The sequence below is a fragment of the Kogia breviceps genome, chromosome 2 (assembly GCF_026419965.1).
Source record: "Kogia breviceps isolate mKogBre1 chromosome 2, mKogBre1 haplotype 1, whole genome shotgun sequence".
Lineage (NCBI taxonomy): Eukaryota > Metazoa > Chordata > Mammalia > Artiodactyla > Physeteridae > Kogia > Kogia breviceps.
In genome coordinates this window covers 75,148,029-75,171,784 of record NC_081311.1, presented here as the reverse complement: position 1 = coordinate 75,171,784, position 23,756 = coordinate 75,148,029, and the positions used below count along the sequence as shown (strand labels likewise).

Here is a 23,756-nt window from a genome sequence, read left to right as displayed (position 1 = left end):
AGTACTTACTATGTGCTACGTGCTATTCTTAGGCTTAACATATAGTAACTCATGTAATTCAGTCACAACCTTATGAGGTTGCTATTATAATTATCCTCATTTTTACAGGGCACTGAAGCACAGAGAGGTTAAGTAACCCAGCTGAGTCACACAGCTGTTAAGTGGCTGAGAGAGGAATTCTCTGGCACGTAATAACTGGGGTTGTAGTCTGGAACACTGAGGATCCCTATGCCTGCTTGAGGCTAACAATAGGCAGAAAGCTGGTAGGGGTCTTATCTCAAGGACACAGCCACCCTAGGGACTAGCAAATGAAGATGTGGATAGTTCCCACCCTAAGAAGAAAGAAGGAGCCATGTCCCACCCACCAGGCAGTTTCCTGCCAACCGCAGTCTGTACTCTGAGAGTGGAATTTGCGGCCACCTGGAGCAGGGCTTGGCCAGGGCTGGGGTGGGAGGCTCTTGCCTGTCACTGGCACCTGCCCCCAATGCCTCCACTTCCCCTGCCCAGCTGTTCACTCAGAGGAGTCCTGGGCATGCCCTAGGTGGAGGCTATCTTGGAATTCAGCCTGGTAGTGCCCCAGGCCCAGACCTTTGGATAGCCCGAGGCCTGACAACCATAGCCCTTTGAGCGGGGGTTGGGGGGTTGGGGGGGTGTCAGGAAGGCAGGCACCAAAGCCTGACTTAGAACAGCAGCCCTGCTCTCCTGATGGTGTGTCAGGCATCTGGTTACCAGATTTTAACAAAACCTCAAATGGCACTTACTATGCGCAGGCACTGCTCTAAACACTTAACTCCACAAGGCATTACTATTATCATCTCTAAACAAGGAAACAAATTAGTAACTTTTCTAAGTCTACTCCATAAGCAAGGGCAGCCTTGAGATTTGTGCCACCAAGTGCCGTGAGCCTGGGGCCGGTCGGGGCTGTCTGATCCCCAGCCTGCCCCCTTCCCCTGCAGCCTAGCCCTGCTGCTGTGTCATGGAGGGAGTGGTCCGGGGCCTCCTCCTGCTGGCAGGTGAGTCCTCCCAGAGGTGACCGGGCTGCCACTCACCCACCCCCCCATCAAGGCTGTGAAAACCAGGACAGCATCTCACAAAGGAGGCCTGATGTTGAATGAATGTGTTTTCATTTAAACTGTCAACTTAAAGAGAAACATAAAGGAAGTAACGGTATGGGTAGGAAGTAGCTATTGCAGAAGTTACCCCGGTTAATGGAACTCTGGGAGCTAACCATCTGCTGGCGTGAAGAGAACAGCATTCCCTACTTCTTTAGGAGGCAGAGCATTAGCCAGGACCTGTGTAGGAAGCTTTTCAGGAGAGGGTAAAAGGATACCAACACACCATCCCATTTTGAGTGTAAGAAAGAATAGCAGGAAGCCTGAGAAATAGCTGGAAGGGCTGGGGAGCGGAGGGCGGGGGGGGGGGGTGGACGATGGAGGGACGGAGGGCGGGGGCGGGGGGGGGGTGGGCACGAAGACCAGGAAGTAGCAGACAAAATCCCAGGTCTGTCTGGGGCTGGGGAAGGTGTGAGGAAAGGAACTGGTGACCTCAGGGTCCCTCCATCCCACCTTCCCAGAGTCCCAGGGAAGCTGGCTGTCCTTGCGCCTCTGGGCTGGGGCCTGGCTGCTGACTCACTTTGAGACCAGTGCCATGACCGACAGCCAGTCCCTCTGCTTCTCTCACCCAGGCCTGCCCGTCCTGGAAGCCAATGACCTGGTTGGTGAGTAAGGCCCCAAACTGCCCTGCTGGCCCTGCCTCCACATCTTCCCTCTAAGACCTCGCATCCTGCCTCCTGGCTCTGGTCCTTATTTATTTTTTATGTTTTCTTTCCTGCAGATAAAGATAGTCCCTTCTACTATGGTAAGAGCTCATATCCCTTGCCCCCCTGGCCTATCCTGGACCTCTCTGCTAGAGGTCGGTGAGGGGTGATGTGGAGCCCAGTGTAGACAGAGAGGGGCTTGAGGGAACGGGGAAGGAGGGGCAGGATGGGGCTGAGACTGGGGATTAAAGAACCAGCGTCGTCGAGTGACAGGCGACACATAACATGGTCTTCGGGAGAACTTCATTCCAGCATGGAGGTAAGGTGCCCACAGGATGTTTAGGAAGACTTCCGGGGAAAGGGGCTAGAGGCACCTGGCTAATCTCCTTTCTTCAACTCACTCACTCTTGCCTTCCCCAGGACCAGCTCCTTGCTGCCCGACAACGCCCCAAGCAGGTTTCCTCTCCTTCGGCCTGGCACTGCCCCCCAACACAGCCCTTATGTGCCCCAGGTCTCAGCTCAAATGCCACCTTTCGGAAAAACCTTCCTGGATCATTCTTCAATGCCCGTTCTTTCTGTTCTCTTCTGTTGTTTTTTTCTTCCTAGCACTTGTTCCCACCAGATATTACACAATGTATTTACTGGCTTGTCTTTCTCGTTGCCTGGAATGTAAGTGCATCTGTACAAGCAGGTGGTCATAACTATTTGTTGAACGACTGGGCTGGAGCCAGGCTGGTGACAGCTCGCTTGCTCTGCTCCCCTAGACTGGGAAGGCCTGCAGCTGGGCGGGGTGATCTGTGCAGCACTCCTGTGCATCGCTGGAATCTTGTTCGCCCTGAGTGAGCAGTGGCACTGGTGGGGCCGGGGTGGGGGTGGGGAGCGGGGGGAAAGGGGGTGGCTCAGGCTCGCCAGGCTCTTTGCACTGGCTGTCTCTTTCTTCACAGGTGGCAAATGCAAATGCAAGCAAGATCATAAGCACAGGTGAGACAGGGCCCTGTTGTGTGCATCTTGAACAGAGCAGAGCTATTTGGCAGTAAAGCCCTACAATTTGGAGAAAGACGACAGCCCCCTGGCTGTCCCTGGGCTTGCAGCAGGATTTGTCATTCACAGATCATCAACCCTGAAGGGCCCCAAATCAGAAAAAGCTCTGACCCTTGGTATTGTGTAAAGTGGCACTAGGAATCTTGGTGGGGGAAAAGGACAGAAGGCTTGAGGATGCTAATCTGACGTGTTCCTTTCTCAGCTCCTTACCCGAGAAAGCCGTTCCACTCATCACTCCAGGTGAGCCAGGTTTTGAGAGGCTTCCAGGCACTCAGGCAGGATAGCCATATAATTTGAGAATTAATAAATGTTATGCTGTAAGGCAGACTGTCCTAAGCCAGCCTGCCTTGGGGTCACCTGAGGCTGAGGGGGGTGTCTGTGGAGTGACCCAGTTTGTGAGGACCTGACCTCCATTCTCTCCACAGGCTCTGCCAGTACCTGCTGAGCACAGGACCATGAGCACAGGACCAGCTTCACGGCACTTCCTGAACCAGCTCCCATACTGTCCCCTCCCCCTTGGGGGACTTTACCCTTCATGATGGCCTTTCTCTCTGAAGGTGGGCCCTTAGGCTCCCTTATGCTCGGGAGGCTGTCCAGAGCTTATTTCTAAATTAAACTTTTCTCCTCCCTCCTGTGGTCTTATGACCTTCTGTGGGTCTGGTTAGGGACAGGCAGGCTGGAAAGGGGACAAGGAAATCTTGCTCATGAAAGTCCAGGCCCCTCAGCGGTGGCGGGGGGGGGGGGGGGTTGTCCCATAGATTGCTGATGCATCCTGTGGCTACATGTCTGTCCTGAAGCCACTCCCAGCATGCCCCCCACTTTGAGGACCTCCTGATAATTGATCTCCTGCCTCACCCATGCATGATGCAAGACACCTCAACGTTATATCAAAGAACCTTACAATTTCCACACCTTGCCTGGAGACCTTATAAGTCCAGATGACTCAGATACCCATGACATCCTGTAACCTAGAATGATCCCCAGTCATTTGCCCTCTGCTAAGACCCCACCTCACTCAGTGAGTGCTCACACTGCCCAGGAAATGCAGCAATTTCTTCACTAACTCACCCCAGTAAAGCCCTATGAAATTCTCAGACCAACCCATGGACCCTTCCCCCACTCTAGGTAATGTCCCGTGAGACTATAAACAACATCCCATCAAGCCCTGCATAGTGCATTTTAGAACCAAAACCCATCCATGCCAACCTGGGTCTCAGTATGTCCAAAGTCCATTCCTGGAATACCTCACTTGAAAGGCCCCAGCATGCACAGGGTGGGGCTGGGGAAACGGCTCTCCCACCTGGGCAGCCTGTTCATCCTGCAGCCTCACCCCGCTTGCCAACCTCCATACCCTAAGGTAGGAGGAGCTGAGGCATACTGGCAGAGACCCTGGGGTGGAGACAGGCTGGGGCAGCAGACGTCTGCCCTGTCCCTGCCAGGCAGTGGCTCACAGTCTGGGTCTGGGTCTGGGCTGATGGGCCAGCCACCTGTCTTGGTGTTGCTTCAAGCCAGCTCTCTAATGATGCCCTGCTCCAAACCTTCCACCTATTTCCCAGGGTGGTACTAGATCCTCTGGAAAGTATAGTGGATCCAAGACTTGTTGGCTGGGGTCAGGAGGCCAGCACCAGGGATTCTAGAGGCTGAGGACCCCACTTCCTGGTCTGAAGCCCTCCCAGGCCCTGAGGTCTAAAAACGAGGATCACAGGAACTTCCCTGGTGGTCCAGTGGGTAAGACTCCGCACTCCCAATGCAGGGGGCTGGGTTCAATCCCTGGTCGGGGAACTATATCCCACACACATGCCACAACAAAGATCTCGTGTGCTGCAACTAAGACCCAGTGTGGCCTAAATAAATAAACAAATAAATAAATAAAAATGAGGATCACAGACCTGTTTAGGGCCCTTGAATAGGACACATAAGCAGGATGAGGGGACAGTTCCAAGGCTGGCCCAGAGCTACAGCAGGAACTCTAAGAACCTGAGTGGGACTCAGGATACCTGGCTGAAATTGCAGCCACTCACGGTCCAAGGTAGGTGAGGGAAGTGTGGCAGGGAGCTACGGGGGGCCTCTTAGGCCTTTAAGATCCCGCGTGCATGCTATGAAGAAAGTAGAACAAGCGTGCTGCAGCGGCTGGGATGCATGGGCAGCAGTGGGTGATGTGGTCAGGTCAAGAAGTGACATCTGAGCTGAACCCTCAAAGGTGAATGGTGGGAGGGGCCAGCTGCGCAAACATCTTTCCTGGTAGAGGGAACACTGGTTTCTTGCCTTTTGAGGACCAGAGGAACGTCGGTGTGACTGGTACGTAGGTGATGAGATCAACGAGGAGGCAGGTGCAGCCAATGCAGGGAGAATTTTGCCCCATCCCGATCTGGGAATCAATCGAGGGACCCGGAACTGCGCACGCGGCGGGAGCAGGAAGAAGGCAGGAGCGCAGGCGCGCGGAGCCCAAGGGACGGCGCGGCCCGGACGCGCCGCAGCGTCATCCGCCCAAAGGCGGCTTCTGACCCCGCCTTTTCGTCTTGGTGAGTGGGGTGCATGTCCCTCTCCTCCTTGGACACAGGAGGATGCTGGTGTGAATCGGTTGCATTGGAGAATGTAAAAATGAGCTCCACCTAAGAAAGCAAAGTCTGTGGCCTTACGTGGGGCTAGAGTGGCAGACGCGGAAGCGATATTGGCAGAACGCCCCCTTCTGAGTGACCGACAAATGCTTTCTTTTAGAAACTCGTGTTCCTACCATCAAAAACGGTCAGATGCTCTGCTGTTTGAAATCCAATCAGTAAGAAGAAAACCCCATGCTGCCAGGGTAACCTAAATCACTTTGACGCGAGATTCAGCCTCAATTCCTACCCGGGCGCCCAGCCCCGGAAGAGGGGTTTCTGGACGCAATATTCCACATCCATTTTAACGTTTTGGTTTCCTAGCTCCGCTTTGCGGTGGAGACCAGTTACACACAGTCATGATCTTTCAGCCTGCCAAACAGCCTGTCCCAATTTCGCCTGAAAAAACGCCAGTTTCCTCTCGTCCCATAAGCAACCGAAGGGCCCCACGACCCCCATACCCCCAACGTGTGCAGCTCCCTCATTGTCAAGTCAGTGAGCCTGGCTTTCTACAGTACAGGCTCCTGCCTGGTGGTTTAGGCTGATACTGCCTGTCCGAGGCTGGGGCAAGGGGCTCATGGAGGACATCTGGGAGTCTGGGTTAATCATGGTTGAGAAAAGTCACGGACTGTGATGGGAAGGTGGCGGGAGAGAGCCATGCAGGATTGAGTCGGTGTTAGCCTAAGGCTGGCGCATGAGCCCTGGAATTGGGCTGTTGATTCCGAAGGGAAATAAGCTCTCCTCTCTCCCTCCCAGGAGTAGGGAGTGGGAAAGGTAATCAGTCATAGGATGGGAGGAGCCTCTGCCCAGGCTTCACCGTGTGGAATTACTTGCTGTGCCTCAGAGACCCCTTCCTTGGGCCTGTTTTCCCTGGGGGACAGGGGATTGGGGGGTAGGGTGGCCGGATTTGTCTCAATTACGGCCTCTTGTCATCTCCTAGATGAGGTGCTGACCAGGAAAGAACCAGAGAAAGCAAAGGGTAATTTCCACTTAATTGAACACTTAGTACTTTATGGGCACTGTTACAAACACTTCACACATGTTGATTTTCCCAGCAGCCTATGTGTTCTGGATTCATATTATGCCCACTGTGCGAAGAGACCTAGGTTCTCACAGGTCATCTTACTCTGAGCCGTTTCTGAACGACTAGGCTATACTGCCTTTTCTGGTATTTATCACTATCTGAGAGAGACCCCAAGGACCGTACCTTCTTGGGGACTATGTATCCCTCCCCACTTTTAATTTAAACAATCATTATTTTCTGAATGCAAGCATCTTTCATGCTTATTACAGAAAACTGGAACATTACAGAGATAGCTCACTTAGAAGATACACCAAATTCTAACCCAGCACTCAGAAATAATCAAGGATAAAAGTCTGTTATACAGAGTATTCTATAATTCTCTGGAACTCCAGATTGTTACATGAACCAATAGTTCATTACTTTGTTTTGCTGAGTAGTAGTCCCAGGCAGTGTTGTATTAATGAACACAGCTTGGGCTGCAGCCTTACCTCGGGGCACTGTGCTTCCCTCCCTCTGCTGGACATTGTTCCAATTCCCCAGCATCCCTGCATCACCAATTCCCTTCCTCCTTTAGGCCCTTTCAGGAAGCCTCTGGGCCGAGCCACTCTATAGCTGTACCACCAACACGCAATGTCTCATCACTGTTCACTGCTTCTTCTCTTTGTACTCGGCCCTAATTCACATACTACTTATATTTCACTGGTTTATTTGATATGGTCTCCTACCCCTACAATAATGTAAATTCAAATTGGCACCTGCAGAATTTTCTGAGTTTGGGCTCACAGATGTACTTGTTTTCAGATTGTTGTTTTATGATTCCCACCAAATGCATATTGGTCATTTTAGGCTTCTCATGTTCTCAGGGTAATTTTAAGAAATCTGGTTGCATTCCTTCCACCAATCCCCTCACAGATAACAACAACACATAGGTCTTGTAATCATCCTATGCCTACAACTTAAGTACACAATATCCGGTACCCTACCAAAAATATCCATGCATAAAAGACAAACTTAAGCCAGACAGACAACATAAACACAGAGATGCAGATGTTGGAACGATCAGACTTTAAAAACTGTGAGTAATGTGTTCAAGGAATGAGCTATATGGAGATTTTCAGAAGAAAATTAAACCTATGTGTTGTTGGTTAAATTGTGTCCTCCAAAAAGGTATGTTCAATTCCTAACCCCCAGTACTTGAGACTGTGACCTTATTTGGAAATAGGATCTTTACAGATATAATCATTTCAAAAAGAGGTCATACTGGATTAGGATGGACCCTAATCCAATGACTGGTGTCCCCCTAAAAGGAGGACAATTTGGACAGAGAGAAGGCGTGTGCCACCCCAGGCAGACAGGGAAGAATGCAGCTGAAAGCCAAGGAACACCAAGACTGCCGGCAGCCACGGAGGCTAGAAGAGGCAAGGATTCTTCCTCGGGGACTTCAGAGGGAGAATGGCCTTGCCTGCACCTTTTTTTTTTGTTTGTTTGTTTGTTTTGTTTTTTGTGGTACACGGGCCTCTCACAGTTGTGGCCTCTCCCGTTGCGGAGCACAGGCTCCGGACGCGCAGGCTCAGCGGCCATGGCTCACGGGCCCAGCCGCTCCGCGGCATGTGGGATCTTCCCGGACCGGGGCACGAACCCGTGACCCCTGCATCTGCAGGCGGATTCTCAACCACTGCGCCACCAGGGAAGCCCCCTTGCCTGCACCTTAATTTTGGCTTCTTGCCACCAGAATTGTGAAAAAATTAATTTTTCTACATTATGTAAAAAAAAAAAATTTTACAACTAAAAGTTCATCAGTTCTTAAACATAACGGATGTTTAACAACCAATTAGACTTAGCTGAAAAGAATGAGTGATTGGAAGACAGATAAAAGGAATAAAGACACACAAGAAGGAAAAAGTATTAAATAAAATCCAATATTTACTAGCGATTAAAAAATAAATTTATACTAAACCTTAAGTAAATGGGAATCTCCTAAATAAAGGGTATGCAACCAAAAACCAGTCAGTATTTTAATGGAGAAATATTATCGAAAGCTTTCAATAAGATGCCCTCTGACTCCAAATGTTCAGCATCACATTTCCTAATGATAAAAAATAAACTTACCTTTCTTTGCAACAAGGCAAAGAAAAAAGTACATAAGGATTAGAAATAAATTAATCAAAATGTCATTATCTGCAAATGGCATGACTTTGTATTTAGAAAATCCAAAGAATCTACATCAAATCAGCACATTAAATCTACATTAAATCAGCACAGGTAAGTGACTTTAGCAAGACCACAAAGGTCAATATAAAAATCCAGTTTTTGTTTTGTTTTGTTTTTTTTCAGTACGCGGGCCTCTCACTGTTGTGGCCTCTCCCGCTGTGGAGCACAGACTCCGGACACACAGGCTCAGCGGCCATGGCTCACGGGCCCAGCCACTCCGTGGCATGTGGGATCTTCCCGGACCGGGGCACGAACCCGTGTCCCCTGTTATCAGCAGGTGGACTCTCAACCACTGCACCACCAGGGAAGCCTCAGTTTTGTTTTTTTTTAATCCTTGTATTTCTAGTCCCAGGAACAAACTCTCAGCAAAAGAAATTTAAAAGACACCATTTAAAATATAATAAAATACCTAGAAACAAGTCTAACAAAATGTCCAAGAATTTTTACACAAAAACTAAAACTGAAACTGAGATACCGTAAAAGAGCCTCAGGACTTGATGCAACTGCTAACACTCAGTGCAGGGTGAGCACAGTAGTTCCAGGAGCTGCTTTGAATAGTAAACGGCTCCCTGCTGCAGAGGTCGTGGTGTTGATTCCTACCACTCAGGGGCTGAGCTGCCACTGTGTAGTGAGACATCAGAGACACCACACAAAATCATTTAGAACACAGATACCTGGATGATGGAGCCTACTCTGTCCTTTGTAGCAGATGGCAGGGCAGCTTGCAGAATCCAGGCAGCCTTCTAGTCACCTGGTAATTGGGTAGGAGAACTATTTTCAAGTGTAAAATAAGGTTTCTCCGTATCCAAAACGTCCTACCAACAGTTATGCCTCTTTCTGAGTGATGCAGTATCCTGACCTTTCCATTGGAGGAAATGTTCCAGTTCTGCCCAGGTCCAGAGGTCAGCAAACATTTCCTATAAAGGCTCAGAGACTAAGTGTCTGCTAGGCTTTGTGGGCCACATGGTTTCTGATGAAACTACTTATCTATCTGTCGGTGTAGCACAAGAGCAGGCTAGACAAAATAAATGAATGCACATGGCTGTGTACCAATAAAACATTATTTACAAAAACAGGCACCAGGCCAGATTTGGCCCATGGACCCTAGTTAGCCAATCCCTGCCCAAGACCATTAGACGTCCTGATATGGCAGAGCCCTGAATTCTTCCACACCCTAGCACACAGGTAGGTGTCTTCCTAAGGCATCCCAAGTACTCACTGCTTCCTCCTCACCAAGACCAATGAGCATGTCATCAATATAGTGGATCACGGCAAGGTGATCAATGTGTCTCCAGACTGTATTGTAACAGAGAACAGGAGTTACTACACACTTGGAGAAAGACAGGGAATGTGTTCTGATGTCCATGTTATAAGGTCATTAAAAAAAAATCTTTTGCTTGACTCTGTTTGAAAAGAACGTATTTGCTAGGTCAGGGGCTTCCCAAGTTCCAGAGGCTTGTTGATCTATCCAGGCAAACATGCCACATTAAGCACTGAGCTGTGACTGGGGCAACTTCCCGGTTAAGTTCCTGGTTCTTCGCTATCATCTGCTGGAATCCATCTGCTCTTTCTGGGGAACAGGCAGGCAAATAAAAAGGGTTAGGCTTGCCTTTTTTTATATGTTTCAGCATGGCCCTAACCCCAGATGTTGCACACACATCACAGAATCTTTGTTCACTGTCTTGGATGGGGAATGCCTTCTGAGAGGATCCACTTGGCGTTTCCTACCATTATGACTCTTCACAAGCCAGGGACCCAGTGTGGGGTATCTGTCAACTGCCTAGGGTACCCCTTCCCACTCACTCAGGGAGATAACCTAAGGGGTCTGCAAACCTGTTTAACCCACAATGAAATGAACTTGGCCTGGGAATCCATGTCACCTGGACTTCCTATGCTCCCAATCTTAACAGAAGGACCATGATGGCATTTTGGATCCCCTGGTATCAGTATCAACTCAGACCCCCTATCCAACAGCATATGAGACTTGGGTCATTTCCTACCCCTGGCCTCAGAGGGGTAGATGTATAGAATCTTTATTACATAGTTGTTGCAATGCTGTCAGGCCCTTCCTCCACTCCAGTTGACTGTCTCTGGGCCTGAGACATGGCTCTGTTCTGGAAATAAATATAACAGATCTCAGAGCTGTGCCTGTATGACCCTGGACACAGGTCTGACAGCCTTCACCACAGATCTGGCCGGGTCAAGGCTCCTGCCTTTCAGGTTTTGCTGCCCATCATGACAATTATGCTTACCTCACCATCTGATGATTGCCACCACCTCATCTCTGCTCTTCTGGAATCCTTTTATCCCTATTTTCTCCTACTGCCAACGCTGGCCAAGAGCTTCCACTAATGTCTCAAAATACTGGTGGCACCTCACCAGCACATTATCGAATTTAGTGGAATGTCCTTGGATTCTTCCAGGAGAACATCTTTTAGCTGGTGTTTTTTCTGGCCTTAAATACAAATTTTCTCTAGCATGCCCACCTGAGTTCCCCCAACCCCCTTCCTCGACACCCGGCATCTCTCCCTCCTATAGGCCATTGTCTCCAAGCTTCAAGAGTCAACTCTAGATTAGGATGGGTTCCAAGAATGCTTAGAATTTATATCCTGAGCCACAAGAGATGCCCCACATCAATTGTTTTATACTTACCCTCTGGCCTAGTATCCTCAAGACCCCCTTGTGTGCTACGGCTCCTGTTCATACATACTAAACAGGCCCTGCAGTTTCCTTCTGTGCCACACTCAGTCCTAATAGTAGCTTTCTGAAACAGGAGTCAGCCATTTCCTTTACGGGGCCAAGAGTAAAAATTCTGCAGGTCAAGGCAAATTTGAAGTTTTCACAAATTTTTTTTTGATAAAACTAAAAAACTAAGTGCAGTATTTTGTACTACAGGTCTACTAATAAGAATGGAATTCTTTCGGGAGAGCTTCTAATTAATTAATCGGGGTTTCCTGCCATTAAATTGATTCAACTGGAAACCATTCTTAGCTCATGAGTTATGCTATATACTAAATCATATGGCAGGCTGGATTTGGCTTACCAGCAGTTTGCCAGCTCATTCTTCGAGCAGACTTTGAGAGCAGATTATTATCTGATCAACTACATACCTCAGGTTATGCCTCTGGATAAGTTTTTCTTCTAATAAGAGGCACCATAGCTACTGCTGCTGGCCCAGAAATTTGAGCCACTGTGGGATTTAAGGGCATCTAGCACATTCCCAATTTCCCACCCCAGGTTCTTGGAGCCCACTCCTTCCGTATCTGAACCTCAAAATTAGCAAAGATCTACAGGGAATAAACGTACTCCTTGAAACTTCACTGCCCTATTAAGCCTTGGTCTTTTAATCACAACCTACCCCTTGACATCACAGGTTTCATGAACTCCCAGGTCTTCCGCCTGGGTTTCTCTGGGTCTTTCTCACTACCCAGATGGCCTTTGCTTCCCTACAGTGGACTGTCACTCGTGAGATGCACAGAGTGTGAACACAGCCTAGAACAGATGCGTGGTCTCTGCACAACTCACCTGCCCCCCCAATTCTCATATGCTATCCAGTCTTCCCAACTGACCTTCCCAGTTCTGCCTCTGGCATTACTGGGTTATGCTGTTGCCTCATCTCCAGCCATCTGAGTCTGTAGAACACTAGCGGGAAGAATGGCAGGGTGGGGATGCAAAGCCCAAAAGAGCCAGGAAAGGCCCAAGACTCTCCAATCTACCTTAAAACTGTCAGAGGCTTGGCTAACACAGCAGCTTCTCTGTAAAAGAAGCCAGTGCCTTAAAATGAAGATACCATACAAAGATCCTATTAATACTGGAGAAACTTGGATAGCTGGGCTACATTGTATAGTTATTAAAGTGGGAAAATAAAGCTGGGAAAGTTAATAGCTATCAAGCAAAGTTCTTTTTAATAAACTTCATCCACATTTTAAAGTTTTGATGGTTTTAGTGTACGTGTTAAGTTTAAAATGATGGATCGCTGTGTACAGAGCTACCTGAAATTTGGAACTTGTTTCCAACTGCCAGATAGACAATTTTCTAATAACAATTTGGAAACAGGTTTCAAATTTGAGAATATGTGTATCCTGCAATAACTAGTAACTGTAATCCAGCAGCATGTGCTACAGAAATAATCCTAAGTATGGAAGAAAGACTGTTTAAAATCAGCACATCTTATATAAAAAAAAATAAATAAAAATTGTGGCTAATGATTCAATGTATGCAGCACGCAAAACTAAAAATCTCTAGCTATGAACAGGTGCAACCCGGCATAAAGGAAGGGAACAGGACATTACAAATGGCTGATGAACAGAACACAAGTCACAGGAAGATGGGACTGTAGGCTTCTATTCTCATACTTAATAGTCACCATTTCCCACTCATATATTTAATGTTTTTAAATCTGAATGTTTAATTTAGCCTTGTTTTAAGAATACAAGGGAAATCATAGTGCTAAATTTTAAAATTCACACTGAAATACAGTAGTAAAATCAAATTCTTTTCAACCACCCAGTCATTTTGCTCTCTTTTGGTGAGTATATAGTCTGTGCCAGTCATTGTGAAAAAGTCTTTTTATTTTAAGAAAAAAATTTAGTCAACAAAAAAAATTTAACAAGTTTCACTTAGCAAAATACACCCAAAAGGAAATCACAGTACAAAGAAAGTTTTAAGTCAAGGCCTCACCAATTCCTACAGTATTAGTAATGTGTCTCAATTTTCAAAACTAACTTTTAAAAAGCTTAAACTTAACCTAAAAGATTTTAAATGAAAATAAACTAGAATGAACAAACATGAGAAATGTTCCTCTTTGAATTAGGGATCTAGCACCTTGAGTTTTCCAAAAAAGCACACCTCCCCAATGTGTTCACGATGTGGTGTAAAAGATCCACATTTAAAACTACTTTAACTCAGATAACATCACTCCAGAAAGTACACTACCAAATGTTGAGAAAAGCTGAAAATGGTTTTAGTTTACTCAATATAACATGCTAGAAGAAAGTTTGCATGAGAAAACACTGAAGAGGTAATTTTTTAATCCAGATTTTACAAACTCATGGTGCAAAATGGGTCCCACAGCTTCCTCTAGAGTAATAACTGCTTTTCACTGCTTGTTGGCTGCCTGTGAAAATTTGATTGAAATAACTCAAAAGCTACTACAAAACTAGTCATATCCACCCATGCTGTTCTGGCCAGCATAGCCAGCCGCCCCATAACAGCCACTCACGGACTGGCTCTCAAGGCCACTGTAAGTGGACTGGGTTGACACCCCTATGCCTTGCATCATCTGGCTGCTATATGCCCCGTTGCTGGACCCTGTCGTGGAATTCAAGAAAAGTTCTATGTATCTGTGCTGCATGTTGGCCCTATCTTTGGACATGGCCGCCACAGCTTCTTCGTGAGTGGCAAATTCGACATCAGCTTCGCCGGTCACTCTTCCATCAGGGCCGATCTCAATATGGACTCTCACTGGGTTGAGTGGAGAGAAGAAGTTGTAAATGTCGTTCTCCGTGGCTTTGTAGGGCAGCCCCCTCATGTGGACGCAGTGTCCAGTGGTGCTCTGGACAGTGAACTCGCCATCTCCATACCTTTGGTCATACATCCCAGAGAGACAGTAACTGAGGTCTCTTCCAAACAGGTCGGTGGTGAAGCCGTAGCCATCGCTGAGGCCACTGTACTCTTCATAGCCCCCATAGCCTGCACTGTAGGCACCAGACCTCATCCTCTCCAGGCCTGCTTGCTTGACAATGCCAATATACCTCCTGGCTGTGCCAGGCCGGTCATAGGGCCCCGGCCGCTGCACTGACATGAACTTCAGAGGGGGATCCGAGTATGACCTAACTTCTTCCTGACTGCTCTTGAACACCTCAATATACCTGTGCCCTATTCTCTCCTTGTGCTTCCCTAGAGCCTTCTCAGCTAACTCCTGTGAGGCAAACTGCACAAAGGCTTCCCCTGTAATCTTGCCCTCGGGGTCCACAGGCAATGTGATCCCGTTTGGCACGATTTCCAACCCTGAGAAGAATTGAATGATTTCTTCCTTGGTGCATCCAAAGGGGAGTCCTCGAAGTCGCACGAAACCATCATTGGCGGTGTCAGCACTGTTTGGACCACTGTGCTTCAACACCCAATCCATCTCGGTTCTGTGGGACTTGAACACCTCAATGTACCGATGTCCCATGCTTTCCCTGTCTTTTTTAAGGGCCATTTTTACATCATCTTCTGATTCAAGTTCAACAAAAGCCTCACCACTCTGCCTGCCTTCTCTAGTGTAGATAAAATGAACGCCTGCGACCCCATCATGAATTGTGCAGTCGGAGAGGAAATTCTGCACATCCTCAACAGAGCAGGACCAGGGCAGGCCACGGAGCTTGACTACAAAGCCTTCACCTCCCTCGGGGCCCAACATCATGGACACTTGACAGAGTAGACGTCAAACAAACTTGGATGCGGCTTTTTGTGGCTGAAAAGAAAGCAAAAACTACTTTACATAAATTTTCATTTAATATGTATAACAAGAATATATAGTAAATAGTTTCCATTTTACAGATGAGGAAGGATGAGTGAAATTAAAGATGTTAAGATACATGAGCGGAGATTCAATCCTACGTCTCTCCAAAAATAGTTACATTACTCACAGATAGATTGAAAATAACAAATTAACAAATTAGGGGGTCTTAAAAAAAGAAAAAAGGGAAACAATGGAGAGTAAAATTTGAAGAGCAAAATAGTGATGATCTGGAAGCTTCAGTCAGTAAGACAACATCTACAAATTCTTATGGTCAATTACTATGAGTTCTAGAAGGAAAGACAAGAGAATGAATTGAGGCAACATTCAGAAATACTAAGAACTTGTCAGAACTACAGGAAAACAGATGAGCTGTATTGTTGCATCGCTGAAGTAAAAAGCGAGAGAGGTTAGGTGTGACCTGGTACTTTGAACACAGAAGAATCTAAGTATTGGGCAGGGCATTTTCTTGTTTTATTTAGTCCATGTTATCTGTTGTGATGAAATTTGGTGGTTCATTTAAAACAGCTCCTGTGTGATTCTTCAACTACAAGCCCTACATTTAACCAATTTGCTTGTTTGTGGCAAGACACTACAGAAGCAAAAAGACGTGACAAACACAGGCTATTTTAAATCACAATACAGAATAACATTTCCTGTGACACTGGGGTGAACCAGAATCAGTGTTCGTATCAGCAACAATACTGCAAGGATACAAGACAGCAGTGGCTTCCAAAGCCTAAGGAAGTATCATTGTTCCTACTGTCAACTCAAACAAAACCTGAGTCAAGTGTGAGGTTAAACTAAGACATATCCAAACAAGCAGATAAGTGCACCAGCAGAATATCAGTTAAGTGTGATGCAAATGTAGAAATCAAATTATATGCTTCTCAGTTTCACATATTAAAAAAGGATCAACTGGGAATTCTCTGGTGGTCCAGTGTTCAAGACTTGGCACTTTCACTGCCATGGCCTGCGTTCAATCCCTCGTTGGGAACTAAGATCCTGTAAGCAGCACAGTGCGGCCAATAAAAAAGAAAAGAAAAGCGGGGAAGGGGGGAAGATCATAAAACACATTATGGGGACTTCCCTGGCGGTCCAGTGGTTAAGACTTTGCCTTCCAGTGCAGGGGGTGAGGGTTTGATCCCTGGTTGGGGAGCAAAGATCCCACATGCCTCCAGGCCAAAAAAAAGTAGAACAGAAGCAATATTGTAACAAATTCAATAAAGCCTTTAAAAATGGTCCACATCAAAAAAAAAGGAAAAAAATCTTAAAAAAAAAACACATCATGTTGATCAACATTATTTGTTGTGTTTCACTGAGGGACTACAAAGGGAATGAACTCCTCAGTGTACAAGAGGCATGACAGGTGCTCTTCCTGACAGGGTGTCATGAAGTGCAAGTGGCATCTGACACCCAAGAGTCCAAACTGAAAAAGAGTAAAGATCAAATCCATGTAAAGGGTTGTATTGTGAAGAGTAGGAGTTGAGTCATCAGATAGCAATATACACGTAACAGAGAGACAATAAAAATACAGATAGGATCCAAACTACATTCTTAGTGATTAGTGCTCAAAATGGGTGCTAGTACACGGAAATTGTTTCATGAAATTGTCATTTCACATCAAGTGAAACAGATGGAGCTGTTAAAGGTAAGAGCCACCTTTTCAAGAAATCTGGGCACGTTGGTCATTATGTAGAAAAATATAAAGCAGAATCCTACCTCAGATGAATCCCAAAACTACCCCAGATGGAATGGGGTATTTACACTATTAGAGCAAAGTAGATTTCTAAAAACCCCACAATTTAAACAAATTAGAAAGCACGAATGGTTAAGAAAAAGAAAAGCAAACTGCTAATAGAGACACAGTGAAGCAAATTAGAACAAAATTTAGAAATTTATGAACAAGTTGTTTCTTCTCATAGCTGAGCTTGTTATCTGTGGCTCTGATCGTCAACTCCACCTGCCCCAAGAAATCCCCATCTTCACAAACTTCACAGAACACTATTTTCCTTAACAATTAAGGAGATTATCTCATTTCTAACCCACCCTGTAATATACACCTTCCCTGATACCAAGTTTGCCTCCAGCTACTTGCTGATTTGCTTTCCCTTTCAGTAAAATCTCATCCTCAAAAGGCCTCTACCCACCCCAGAGTGAGATCATGATCTCACTCTGCCAAGGACCTCCACTGCAAGAAAGGAACATTTTTTTATCTCCATCTTTTCCGTTCCCACAGCAGGATTTAACCATTCTCTCTGGAAATCCTTTCTCCCCATGGCTCTTGGTTTTCCTGTTAATTCCTTAGGCACTCTGCCTCTCTGAGCCCTTCCTCGAGGTTCAACTTTATGCAATCACTGGCCCTTCTTTCTTTTTATGCACCCCCCCACACCCGACCCCGCTTTGTAGGCAGCCTCACCTGATCCTTATATGTCCAGGGCCAATTCTGGGCTCAGGAACCCAAGTTCCCAGCTTTAGGCTCCCTGAGGCCAAGACTGGTATACAAACTCTATTCCATAGTACCACCTATGTACCACCAATGAACAGAGCCTTTTTTCTGTAACTCTTCTATAGCAGCATCCTGGTCAGCCTTACCTGTCATCCAGAAGCTCTAGAATGAAACTAAAGTAATCCTTGAACAACTCCCAAGCCCTTAAATCCAATGAGCTCATCATTTCTTTGGGGGTCATCCCATTCTCCACCCTAATCCTATTCCTAACCCATACCTAAATTCTATTCAGTAACTCTTGACTCCAACAAGCAATAAAGTTTTCTCACATCTCTTCTCAGTCCCTAGCACACTGCTCGGCATTATGATTTGAATTATCAAATCATCATCTTCTTTGTGCACTGCCCTCATATCCCTTTCTACTTCCTTTTTTAAATCCCAGTACCAAGAGCCCTTTCCAGGACAGATTCACATCTGATCCTTGAAACTTTTCCAACCCTTACTGCAACCTAATCTGTAGCTCTTTTAAAGTGACTTTATGTCATTCTCCTGTTCTAAGACCTCAGTGGCTTCCCACTGCCTGGAACACAAACCACGGGGCTAAGGGGGCGCTCAGGCCTTGCAGCTCTGACCTGCAACACACGCTCACATCACCTGCATTAAAAATATATATATATCCTCTTATTCCTGTATTTCTCTGTGCCTGGAGTGTGCCAGGCTCTCTGCTGCCTTGGGTGTGACACACGTAGTAATTATCTCTCCAAATATACTCCACCCAACCTTCTGTCTACCTAATTCCCACTAATCCTTAAGGTCTCAGCTCAAATATACCAACTTTCCCATAAAATCTTCCCCTCCCACAAATTAAGTCTTACAGTTCTATGATCCCAGAGCATTCCAGGGAAACAAATTCATGATTTGTTTAAAACTCTTCAAAAATGCACGAGAGCCTAGCAAGGACAGACTGATCTATTCAGTAGGTCACTGTGGTCCTACCCCCAGCGCAGCAGGCCCAAGATTAGCAAGAGATTAACTGATGGCCAGGTGGGGTCAACACCACCCTCTAGAATATGGCAGTCTGGTTAGGTTAAAAAAGACAAGCAGGGGGAAAAAATAAAAAAAGACAAGCAGGAAGCATAAAAGAACACAGACATTTCATGTAAGGACTACTTAAAACACCCAATATAAAACAATTATAAATGTTTGTTTCAGAAAATAATGTTTCAAAAATAAAGTGACTTCTCTGAATGCAATGTGAGGAGAGCACTCTTCCAAAACACCTATCTATATTTCTAATGTAACACAATGGAATATCCTCATCTTTGCCCTCAGAATCCTCTACATTTGGATTCTTTGCACTTACAGTACTTAGAACATTAACTAACACTTGAGAAAGTTAAGAAAGCTGGAGTTCTGCTCAACGTTAGATTTACAGCTAGTGACAAAAAAATTTACTTCACACTCAAGAAAGTTTTCTGTGTCAATAAAATAAATCAATTATAAACTGAGAAATTACTTTTCTTAAAATAGCTCACCTTAAAGAACAGCGGGGGATGCCCACAGTCGAAGACACTCCAGGCAGGTAACGAACTGTCCTAAAAAAGAGCGATAAGGCCGTCTTGCCTCAGTGCCCCAGCACCCCCAGAGTGAGCAGAGCCAGCGGTTCCCCGGCTGGGCTCCGGGCTCCCTTCCTCCGGAAAAGCCAAAACCCGGGCTGTAGGAGGCCTTATACAAAACCGCGCGGGGCTGCCTCAAAAAAGTGCACGCACGCACGCCCCCACAGCTTTGAAACACTTTACCTCTTTCCTAGGGTAACGCCCAAAGAGTACCAGCCTGGAACCCTCCCACTTGCCCTGAGATATGTACTCAAAACGCGAGTTCTATACACGAATACCCAGGCGCGCTAAGGCAATTTAAATATCGAGGGCGGGGGGGGGCAATATCGGGATGGAGCGGGGGCAAGGTCAGCGCGGTTCCGAGAAGCCGCGGGCAGGCGGGCAGGGGAAAAGGAGCTGCAGCGCCGACCCGCACGGGAGACCAGAAGCATGGCCAGATTTTCACAGGGATGGGCTCCAGAGAAAGGCGGTTTGCTAGAGACTGTTCCAACAGTATTTACAATTTACAAGCATCCCTGGAGGACTGCGTGGAGATACTTAAGACTTTCTTTCCCAGTTTTATGTGATAGCTTCACTTCTTGAGACCTAATATATTTGGTCTAACATTAATCTTTTAACTGAGGAAGAGTGAGGGGAGGAAATGTTGAAATATGCTTTTCAATAGGAAAAACATCAGTACCATCAACCACAGCCACAGGACAAAGCTGTCCCCAAAATACTTATGTCCAACGTATTAGTTTGACAAAGCACATTCTTAGTTTTAGAAACGTAGAACTGAGAAAGTCAAGTTAATTTCTGAGCCTGTTGTCTTAGAGGTAATATCTGCCTTGCCTTATTAGCGTCCTGTAATTATTACACGAAATACTATTTTCGGGGGGAAAGACCTATACAACTGTAAAGTACTACAATTTAAGAAGTATCAGTTTCAAATTCTCTATAAGAGGGTTTTCAAGAGGCTTCATCAACCGCCCCTCTCCTCTGCCCCCAGAAAAGAGTGAAATCTAAAGGGTAGAACCCAGTCATCCTAACGGGCCGAACCCCTTCTGCCTAGGTTTATCCCTGCTCCCGGCTCATTCCAGTGTGGTCCGCACACCAACGGCTGAGGCGCCTCCTCGGGCACACACACTCGGGGGCGGCCAGAAGCAAGGAAGCCGATTCTCTCGAGACTGAACCGCGGCGCACACACAGTTGAAGCGCTGAGGGGGAACACTAGTCGCCCACCCCCCTCCCTGGCAGCACCTTGCAATCGCTGCTGGTGGCGACGGCGGCTGCTAACAAAATATTGCTCTCGGGTGCTGCAACTGGAGACCGACTGAACTGAACGTACCGAACGGGGGGACAACCAAGGATCTTGCGAGCACGCACGCACACACACACACACACACACACACACACCACGGCAACTGGACTATGACGTAAGTGACACACGGACCACCCGAGGATCTAGTTAAAATTCAGATCCTAAAACAATAGATCTGGGCCGGGGTCGAGACTCAGCATTTCTAACAGGCTCCCAGGACGGTTTCCAGAACGTGCTCTTCCTCACTCTACTATACAGGTTAGGCAGGATTTAGTTCGGATCCAGGTGGACCAATCAAGATAAACAGAGCGCGCCTGAACGCACGGCTGATTAGGTTTCTCTAGGGAGCACACAGGGCGCTTTAAACTGCACCCGCACCGTCTCTCTTCAAAGATGGGAACTCGGCGGGTCCCCGGCTTCACCCCCTTTATTTGTGTTCCAGTGAGGCCTAAAGAGCATTTCGTCCTCATTTGTAAATGAATTTTAACCTACAGCTGGCAACACTCAGAATGTTCTGGCTGTCTTAATCACTCAGAAAGTTCTACCTCTTAAATCACGGTCCGTGTGAGACCCTGCCTCAGGATTACGTGGTTGACTCTTTGGCCCTAAGACTTACCGCTGAAAGGAGCAGGACCGATTTCTATCTTCATGAAGCAAGCGCGGTTCACAGCCAAAGGACCCCCCAATTCCACCCGACGCTTAAAAACGCAGAGGACTCCGGGGAAAGGCCAGGTGCATCTCCTTTTGTTATTAACCTGAAACTGAAACTCAACTGGCTGTGGGGAAACGCTTCGAACGAGGCTTGAAAGTGCGCTCTCAAGATCGCGGGCCGGCAGGGGCGCGTCTAAGCGATTTCGGCGGGAAGCGCGGTATGGGTCCCGGACACCAGGCTCCTGGCGGAGGCACCGGGACAAGGTGAAGGGGTTCGCTCGGCCTCCACCGGGCGATCCGACAGTCTCGGGTCGGCCAAGCCCTTCAGGAACGCGCGACAACAGGGCGCCCCATCCCCGGGCCTGGGCGGGGTCAGCGGGAGCTTCCGGGGCGGGGCGAGCTACGGGTGGGGGGAGGGAGGAGAGGCTTCCCGGGCTGCGCGAGTTGGGGGGAGGGGAAGGAGGTCACGAGGCTAAGGCTCCCCGAGCCCGGAGGTGGAGGGGAGCTCCCGGGGGAGGGGGACTCGGCAGAAGGAAGAGGTTTCAGAGCGGGGAGGGAGGCGGGAAGTGTTGGCGGCGAGGTGGGGAAGAGTTCTCCGGCCGGGCTTCCTGGAACCGCGGCGGGGGGGGGGGGCGGGGAGGCGGAGCTCCCGACTCAGAGGGGCTTCTAGGGGCGGCGAGGAAGAGTTCCCGGGACCCGAGGTCGGCGGTCGACTCCCCGGGCTGGGGGCGGAGCTCCCGGGTCGGGTCGGGGGGACTTCCTGAGGCCGTGGGGTTGGGGGGGGGGAAATTCCCGGGGCAGCGAGGGGGAAGAAAGAGTTCCCGGGGTAGGGGGGCGGCTGTGAGGGAGGAGGTGGAGAAGAGTTCCCGAGACCGGCGGGGGTTGGGGGGAGTGCGGGCGGGGGTCGTCCGCTCGCGGCGGCTCACCACGACGGGTCCGGGGCCTGGAGTCCGGAAGGCCGGCGCGCGGGGCTGCGTCCCGGAGGCAGAGACCGCGTGACTGGGAGGGCGGCGAGCCGGACGTGGGTCACGGGGTGTAAAGGAGGAAGTGCCACCGACGGGCCCGCCAAGATGTCACCAATGGAAACGCGTCCTGCAGGTGCGGCCCGCGCGGGCGGCCAAGGCAGGAAGTGGGAGGAGGAGGGAAGGAAAGCAACGAGGAAGACCGTTCAGAGTGAGCTCTCAGGAGAGGTGCCAGGGTGGAGAAGAGTCCAGAGTACGGGCGGAGGGGAGGGGTGACCGGCACCACTCATGTGGAAGGAGAAACCATAAAATTTAAATTAAAAAAAAAATCATCTCTGAAGGCAGGGAAGTATTCAGAATGGAAACTAATGAACAAAAGGTAGAATGTCTTTGTGTGTACAGTACCTTGTTTTGTAGATTTGAGCCTAGTCATGTAAATATTTTTACACAATTTAAAAAAGATTAATTTTAAAACACGCAATTCTTACACTTCATAACCTAACAAGCAGTTACATTTTATTAACTTTTGACTCCTAATTCAAATGAACTGGAAAACAATTATAAGGCAATTGCAGTAATCTTTACAGTGACTGACTTTACATTAAGGAATGATAAAATTTTAGTTGTAGCTATGCTGCTGTGATTTTTTTAAAAAGTCATTCGATATACATCTGATGCCTAGAATCTGTTTCTAAATAATGTGACTGACTGCAGGGAGTCGGAGTACGGATGAAACAACATGGGCCATGATTTAGTAATTATTGAAGCTGGGGGATGGGTACATGGAGTTTCATACTTTTGTCTCTACTTCTGTGTATGTTTAATACTTTTAGTAATAAAATTATCTAAGAGGAAAAAGTCTTAATCTATTTACTAGAAATAACGAACAAATTACAGAATTTACAGGGAAAAGGAATGGTTCTAGGTGAGAATATGATAATGCAGCCTACAATGCCAGACTGTGGGTAGTAACTCGACAAGGACACTAGCCAGGCATTCAACAAAATCTCTCCAAGGGAGCACTTATTGAATAAAAGAAATTTAAGAGAATTATCAAGGATTCACAATGCATGGGACATATTTGGATCTTGATTCAAACAAATTGGTCAACATTTATGAGACAATTTAGGAGATACTTGAACACTGATTTTACTTATGTCAGATATGATAGAACTGCAGTTATGTTTTAAAATAAAGGAATTAATTTTTAGAGATATTTTAAATACTTGTTTGTAGGTGAAATGGTGTGATGGCTGGGATCTGCTTCAAAATTATCTGATTCAAAATCCAGCCATCCCACAGAGAGTGAGAAAGACACTAAAAACTCATACATTCGAAAGAAATAAAACAATATTCTGAAGAAAAATTAAGCCACAAAATTGGCTTGTTTTTGGAAAGAGTATCTCTATGGAAATGAGTATCTTGACTGCTTCACGAGCACTTATTTCACTTCCTAAAATCCTGTTCAAAATACATTCTTGGTAATTTAAACGACTGGCATCCATTTTCTCACTTATTTTATTTGCATGTATTTGTTGCAGTTAAGTAGCGTTACATGTTCTTTCTTGGCTTAACTGCTTGGTGACACTGGCTAACTGGCTAGTCGAGTGTTAATAATTGATCAGTCATGATAGGGTTCCTGCCGGG

The 23,756-nt window shown here is 47.2% G+C and overlaps 1 protein-coding gene across 17 annotated transcripts in view; it reads right to left on the bottom strand.

Annotated features, from left to right (window-relative positions):
- The window catches only part of HNRNPF (heterogeneous nuclear ribonucleoprotein F), an 85,279-nt gene that overhangs the window by 50,897 nt on the left and 10,626 nt on the right, over positions 1–23,756 (bottom strand). For 6 of the 17 annotated variants that reach the window (XR_010838986.1, XR_010838987.1, XR_010838982.1 and 3 more), the window contains exons 3-5: positions 22,074–22,239; positions 21,113–21,257; positions 19,116–19,175 (exon numbers count right to left, since the gene is read on the bottom strand). Coding sequence is in view for 10 of the 17 variants with exons in the window: in XM_067025631.1 (XP_066881732.1) it covers positions 13,788–15,035 (1,248 nt within the window). In the remaining 7 variants the exon portion in view is untranslated. The other 11 variants (XM_059055082.2, XM_059055083.2, XM_067025633.1 and 8 more) reach the window with 9 other exon arrangements.